This window comes from Etheostoma spectabile, chromosome 5 (genome assembly GCF_008692095.1).
Source record: "Etheostoma spectabile isolate EspeVRDwgs_2016 chromosome 5, UIUC_Espe_1.0, whole genome shotgun sequence".
In the NCBI taxonomy this organism is placed as follows: Eukaryota; Metazoa; Chordata; class Actinopteri; order Perciformes; family Percidae; genus Etheostoma; species Etheostoma spectabile.
This window is the reverse complement of record NC_045737.1, coordinates 16,016,541-16,024,298: the sequence shown is the minus strand read 5'-3', so window position 1 is coordinate 16,024,298 and position 7,758 is coordinate 16,016,541. Positions and strand designations below refer to the sequence as shown.

The window sequence follows — 7,758 nt, the reverse complement described above, 5'->3', positions numbered from 1 at the left end:
CTCTCTCTCTCTCTCTCTCTCTCTCTCTCTCTCTCTCTCTCTCTCTGTGTGTGTGTGGAGCTGATGCAGTATGAGGTGTTGATTAAACAGTGGCTCTACTTTTCTTGTGAGTAATTAGGCAAATAGAGCATGCAGGCAGAGCCAGGAAATACCACGCTGGTTGAATGAGAAAGGACGTGTGTGTGTGTGGGGCCACTAGAGTCCTCTCCACCCGGCACTTGCATCATACTTTGCTCTCACTCAATGTAATGCACAGAATGTCAGTACTACAAAGCTGTGTGAATGAGACAGTACAACTGTATAACGTCTCTGTATAATGAGTTTGTGCAATTGTAAGGAAATGTCTGTCGATTCTCTCTGCTCAGAGGTGCACTTTCCGTCTCTATACTGTTATTGTTTTGAGTTGTATGAAGAGGAAATAGATAGATAAAAAGATACACCTGTCGTGTTAGTAGGATCTTGATAATGCATCAGTGATTTCTGTGCATCTTTTAACACCAAACAACTGGCAGACACAATTAGACCAGAAGTCTCATTTATAAAGTTACTGAGGGCACTGTGGAAGTTAAATAGCTTTTGTCAGCTCTAAATTTAGATTTTTACAGAGGCAGTGCCAAAGAAGCCAAAGCCCTAGTTGTTTTTTCCTCACAGATTCAACATCAAGGCCCAAAGTTGGCTTTCAGCACATTGTTCGGCTACACTTTATTTGAAGTTTTCTACATAACAGTGACATGAGACTGTAATAAACGTGTCATAAAACATTAAAAACAAGTCAAACGGTTATGACATAACACTTTTTTATTAAATGTCATTTGGTTTTGTCATGACAAGTTAGGGTTATTGTTGAGCTTAGGGTTCATCCGTCATGACTGTGTTCATGACAGTGTCATGCCACTCTTATGTAGAAAACTTCAAGCAAAGTGTTACCCATTGTTTTAAGAGCAAACACGGGAGAGAGAGTTTTTGGGCTTAAAATTACAGAAAAAGTTTCAGAAAGGTTTACATCGGTACGGCATATTGGAGAAATGACGCCACAAAAATATACAAAAAGCACACAAAATATCTATCTACAAAGAGTCAGAGTAGCCTAACGTGCTGGTGTCAATGGTGAATTTTGCTATGAAGTGAAGCGTGAATAATTAGACTGTGGCTTCTTTTAGATGTCAACGTATTTGACTTCAGTTTAAAAAGCAACTGTGTTTAGTAAGCAAATGTTTTCTGTTGGCACCTCTGGCCTGGAAATCATCTGTGTAAGACGAGCAAGAAGTAGCTGCTGGAAACATGCAAGTGAGAATGTTTATATCTATAGACACATTTTCTTTGCAATAACTTCAGAGTTTATCCAGCAAAAATGTACAGCTAATGTTGGATAGTTAGGCTAAAATATTTTAATATCCCAACCGAGAAAAGTAGAGCATGGTTGGGATCCAGCTGTGTGCCAAGCTCTGGATGTCATTTTAAGTTGTTGACTTACACAATATTTAGTTCCCTAATTAAAATAACTCTGGCAACTATGTATCTTTTTAACTATCGATTGGTCCGTTGAAGTAAAAGTACTCATGTAGAATGGCCCTTTCAGAATAATATATATTATACTACAGTTATTACTTTACTGTACTATTAAACAAAGTTACGCACTACTGTAATGCAAAGGCAAATAACTAAGGAAGTTTAATCTAGGTGGAGGGCCCTTTAAATACTAGCAGTGCTTACTCATGTGCACTTCATAAACAAAAAATGTGTCATTCGCTGGCTGTGCAAACAGTTTTAGGCGGGGTTAATGTAGAAGATGACAGAGAAATGTTTGAGAGATATCACATTTTATGTTCAGCAACAAATAATAACCTGATTGTTATTTTTTTAGATCATGTTTTTGAGGCTTTTCCCTTTTTATTAGTGACAGTGGATAGATATGAAAGGAGGAGAGGGGTGGGGGTTGACACGCAGCAAAGGGCCGCAGGTCAGATTCGAACCCGGGCCACTGTAGGACTCAGTCTAAATGGGGCAAACACTCTTACTGGGTGAGCCAGAGGCCGCCCCTTGATAGTTCTGTAATAAAGGTAAAGACAGTGTATTGCCTGTCACTGCTGGCTGTCTTAACTGTTGTGTAATCCCTGTCAAATTGACAGTGTAACAGCTGCTGATAACTGTAGCAGACTCCCGGGCTCTCGCCTCTCTCACTGGAACGTGACCCCTTCAGTTGTCCCATGTTGATGAGGTCATCGGTCAGCTGTTAAGGGTCTTGGTGGTACCAGAGGACTGCCTGTCACTCCTCGAGGGGGTAGGGCCAACGAAGGCAGGGAAAGGGAGGGGAGTGGAGAGTCCTCAAATCCAGACAGCACAAGACCATGACTGTGCTGCCTCACAGATTATTTATACCAGACCAAAAAAACAGGATGTACTTATTTTGGGTCCGTGCAGGAGAAAACACAATGCAGGGTTTGTCTTGAAGAGTGCACTTAAACTTTCTCAAAAAGGTTCCTAAAAAAAAAAAAAAAAGTAAAAGCCTTGTGTATGCACAAACTGACAAAAGTTGAAATTAACTCAAATTTAGTAATGTATTTGGATTAGGGTTGAAACTAACAATTTCTGCTGATTTTCTTGGTTAAAATGTTAAAAAATACAAATAACGTAAAGTTTCCAGACCCCAAAGTAATGTCTTGAAATTGCTTGTTTTGTCCAATCAACAGTCACTTTACTATCATATTTGACAGAGGAAAAACAGCAAACCCTCACATCTGAGAAGCTGGAACTAGTGAATATTTGGCATTGAAATGATAAATTGATTATTGATTGCTTTATGGTAATGACTAATCATTGCAGCCTTAATTTGGTGAAACATAGTCAATCAACAGGAATTTTAATAACTAATTTTGAAAAGAGGAGACAGGTTTATTGGTGCTAGCTTCTTAAATGTGTGAATTTGCTGCATTTCTTAGTTTTATTTATTGTAAATTGAACTCAATTGAATATATTCATGTTTTGAACTGTTGGTTTGACAAAACAAGCAATTTTAAGACCGCTTTGATGATTATGATTGGCCCTTTTTTACAGGTTTCTGACCTTGTATACCCTAAACAATTACTCATTTACTCATGCAGCCTTGCAGCTGTATTAGGTTATTTTAGGGCTGAAACCTTTTTTATTTTATTTTCATTATTACTCTGCCTATGTAGGTCTTGATTCATAGTTTGTCACAATTTCCCAGAGCCCAAATTGACATCTTGAAATTGCTTCTTTTGTTTTACAGTGGCTTTTTTAATTTCCCTTTTTTATTTTGGATATTATTTACTGTAGATTGAATAAAGTTAAATATTTTTGTGTTTTGAGGTCTCTGTAGGACAAAAATAGCTGCTTTTGAGATGGAGAGAAAATGTGGCAAATATTATTCAGTATATTCCAACCTTTTTCTAGAACAAGCAATGATGAAAATTGTTGATACAAAGCTGTCAATAGTTTAAGTTACAGATAAACTGGCCTTAAAACATACTTGTCAAGTTGGAACTGACTTTTAAATAACACTGTATTTGGTTAAAGTGGGATATGCAGAGTATAAAAGTTTGACATGTACAGTAGCCGAGCCATTTGTCAGCTAACAGGCTGGTATTGTCATTAATTCACCTTCCCTCTAAGTGAATAACAGGACTCTTATTTGGGTAGGCAAGCTCTGGGCTCACAGCCTCACAGGATTGGAGGAGGCAGCTGTCCAATAGTGCAGCAGTGCAGTGCTTTAGTTTACACCAATAGTGGAACTTTTTTTCCCCTCTATGGAGAGAGGATTGAGAGAGTGCACAGAGTGAGAAGAAAAAGCACTTCTGTAGCTACAGTCAAATCCTGTCAAGCAGAGAGGAGTGAAGAAGGAGGAAAAGTAAAATGGAGAGAGTGCTGTTGGTCTGAGGTGAGTGCAGCTTGAACAACAAAGCACTGAGGGTTTAGTAGCAGGATTTAGCCTTGTAATTCCCACCCTCTGTTTTAGCTGAATAGAAAGGATTGACGGGCAGAAGAAGTAGCTGGAGCTGGTGGGGTGGACTGGAGAGGAAGAGCTGGGCTGTTTATTTCCAGCCTGTGTTTGCTTTAGTCGGCGAGAGTTCCAGACATACCAAGAACAAGACGCTGCATTTAGCCGACGCAGTGTGAATGCAGTGGAGTCTCCTAATGGCCTGGGAAGCTGACTGGCTTTATAGACTCTCTCTGACAGCGAGTGGATTTTGAACTTTTAGCAGCTTTGACTGATTTGCACAAGGTTTATGAACTTGAGAAATTAATTGTAGTTTGATTTTTTTTTTTTTTTTTCAGTTTTTGTCTTCAAACTGTATTTTCAAAATGTGTTAGGTTATGGTTAATCTGTGTCTGTAGCTCTAATGTTGTAATGCCGGATGGATTTTGGACTAGAAAATATTGACATTGTCTGTTTTTCTGACCCCATTGGCTCATCTCTTATCCATGCTTTGTAAACAACCAGTTTATCTGTCTCAAGCTCACCACAAACCTCACCATGCGATATTATACAGGGATAATCAACATTTTAAAGTTTTCCACGCCTCTTGCTATTTGGTGTTTGCGTTACATAGTTGCATCTCACATAGTTTCGGGCTGACTTAAACCACCCCTTGCCAAAATGATTATCACTCACACTCTTCCAGTAGAGATGTAAGAAACTTGAGACTCGTTTGTACTTGCACTGTCAAATAATGGTGATTGTCAGCAGCTGAGGAAAGACTTTGCCTGACACCCAAGCAGCTTCAGGGCAACAAATGCATCCTTTTTTCAAATCTTGTTATAGTTTCTTAACAAGTTACCTTATATTACATTTGTAGACATAGTACGGCCTGTATAAAACCACTAAAATCAGAACTCTTAACTAATAGTATGTTCTTATGATCTCTGTTTCAGAAAGAGGACAAAGATGCCCAAGCACAGAGGATGAAAAGGACTCTGTGGTCCCCTACTATGTTGAAACTCCCTATGGTTATCAGCTAGACCTGGACTTCCTCAAATATGTCGATGACATTGAGAGGGGCAACACCATTAAGAAGCTGAGTATCCAGAGGAAACCCAAATTGGCCAAACCCTTGGCTGTGCCTCGGGGCAGCACTGGCGGGGGCAGCACTCAGGCTGAATGGACCTCCACAGACTCCCTTTCCTCCTCCAACAGCGACGACAAGCAGTCCCCAGTCTTCTTCAACTCCAGGCCCCAGGTTGCTGTGCCACTGACCCCCACCCTCTCCAGAGCATCCTGTGAAGTCCCCCAGCAACAATCCTACTTGAGTATTACAGAGCAAAAACTGCTCCTGCCACCTCCTTCGCCCAGGTTTGCCCCTCGTCACAACCCCCAAGTGGAAAAGACCCTTATGGAGACGCGTCTTCGGCTCGAACAGGAGCGTCTGCTCATGCAGCCCCACAGCGACCCTCCAATGCCCCGCCGCCGTCTTGCCAGCTTCGGCGGCATGGGCTCCAGCAGCTCGCTGTCCTCTTACTCTAGCTCCATGGCCCCAAGTCAGATCTCTCCCAGCACCCATAATTCTCTCCCCATCAATGGTCACCTCCCCAATGGAGAGTACAACCACTACTACCCACCATCCATGGGCAGCTCCATCCGCCACAGCCCCATGAGCTCTGGCATGGCCACGCCTGTGACAAACGTCAGCCCCTTACACCTTCAACAAATCCGGGAACAGATGGTTGTGGCCCTCAGAAAGCTGAAAGAGCTAGAGGAGCAGGTGAAAACTATTCCCATCTTACAGGTTAAGATTGCTGTTCTTCAGGAAGAGAAAAGACAGTTGGCTGCTCAATCCAAAAATCAAGGTCCTGCTGGCTTCCGCAAGCGGTCCTACAGTGTGGGCTGTGCCGACCAAATGGAGAACCCAGGCCCCATCCAAAAGGAAACGGAGCTGCACATCATGGAGCCTGAAGCCCAGGAACAGAGCGCTCAGCGGCTGGATGAGTTCAGACGTCTGGCTGCTGAGGTCCAAGCTCTGGAGAAGACGACACAAGACAATAGTGTAACTGAAATTCAGCCTCATAGGCTCACACAAAACCAGGCCCACCAAAAGTCCATTGGCATAGTTACTGATGAAAACATGAACAGCCTTCCTGACACTCTGAGGACAAATGGACATTGTTTCCGGGATGCGGGAGTATCCACGGAGCAGCAGGAAATGCGCAGTGCTGCGGTTGGGGTGACCGAGGCCATGCTGGGCATGTCCAGTGAAGCTGAGAGGGAGATCGAGCTCCAGCAGCAGACCATAGAAGCACTGAAGGAGAAGATCTACCGTCTGGAGGTGCAGCTGAAAGAAACTACTCACCAAATAGAGATGGGAAAGCTAAAACTGGAGCTCCAAGCGGCCGGTGGGTCTAACAAAAAGAAAGCTGACAAAGGTTTAATGGCCAGGCCTGAGATGTACAATGCCTGTGTGGAGGCCAAAGTCCAGATGCGCAGCCAGGGAGTCGGTGACCATCTAGAATGCAGCCATGCTAACACTCTACAGAGCCACACTATAGGAGTGTCCTGTCAACCTAGCATGCAGAATGTTGCCACAGGTCCAGAGATCCCGATGGACCGGTGGGTGGTGCATGAGCGTGTGGAGCTAACTGACCAGTGTGTAGGGAGACAGGTGGAGACGTGTCACCAGCAGGTGGGCATGGAACTTAATGTGTGTGAGGTGGGAGTTAACACAGAGGAATCAGTAGACAGCTTGGCTCTCTGCAAACCCATGACAGAGTTGAGCAAAGAGTCGAGATCAGTCGGCTGCGGAGATTGTTCAGTGGATGTGACCGTTAGTCCAATCAAGACACTGGTCTCACAAGGAACTGACCCAGACTATAACAACAAAGTGGACTTTGGTGTCATGGCTGCTCCTGAGTTGACAACTCAGCATACCAATACTGAGACAGAAGCTGCGAGCAAATCTACCAACACAAAAACAGCTGTCCTGACCGACTCTTTTACTGACATGGGGTTGATAACTTGTGACAAGCACACCAACACTGCCGCGATGGAAACGAGGACGGTTGCTGCCGGAGAAGGTCTTATCAAAGAAGTTCACTCCACAGCAAAGATGCGTTCGATTGCTATTGGAACCACCACTGACGCGGAGTCATTCCTTGGCAAATCAAGCTCTACTAAAACCAAAGAATGTGGGGTGGGACCAGTTGGCATCCATGAGAACTTCTTGGTTGGATTAAAAACCAGGAACATAGCATGCGGCCCCTCCCAGCCAACTGAATCTGTCAGAAGCAGCAGCAAAGAGACTGTGGAGGTTGAGACTGAGGCTGCACCACTGCAAGCTCAGACCCAGGGGGGCGCCGGACTGGACCATTACATCGAGAGGGTGCAGAAGCTGCTGCAAGAGCAGCAAATGCTGCTAGCAGAGAACTACAGCGAGCTTGCCGATGCTTTCGGTCAGCCCCAGTCCCAGTTTGGATCCATCAACAGTCAGCTGGTCAGCACGCTCTCGTCCATCAACACAGTCATGAAGTACGGAAGTGCCGAAGACATCCTGAAGCTGCAGTCTGATGCCGTGAACGCAAGCGAAGGTGAGAGGTACACTGCATCCAGCTCTGAGGATGCTAATGGTTTCACATACTCATGTGTTGCATGAACATAAATGGTTCTTGGGATAATTAGGTGGCAGTTATACCAGGCAATGAAAGCATAGTTTCATGGGCAGACAACAGGAAATGAACAAACGGACTGACACTTACATGGACACACAGACGGACGGGGACACACACACATATACACACACACACACACAC

At 43.8% G+C, this 7,758-nt stretch overlaps 1 protein-coding gene across 7 annotated transcripts in view; it reads left to right on the top strand.

Moving 5' to 3' along the window:
- kank1a (KN motif and ankyrin repeat domains 1a) overlaps positions 1-7,758 on the top strand; it is a 52,721-nt gene that overhangs the window by 34,211 nt on the left and 10,752 nt on the right. For 6 of the 7 annotated variants that reach the window (XM_032514999.1, XM_032515004.1, XM_032515001.1 and 3 more), the window contains exon 3: positions 4,894-7,536. In XM_032514999.1, the coding sequence (XP_032370890.1) occupies positions 4,894-7,536 (2,643 nt within the window). Of the gene's footprint in view, positions 1-3,657; positions 3,899-4,893; positions 7,537-7,758 lie in introns of those variants that run through there. The other variant, XM_032515006.1, reaches the window with a different exon arrangement.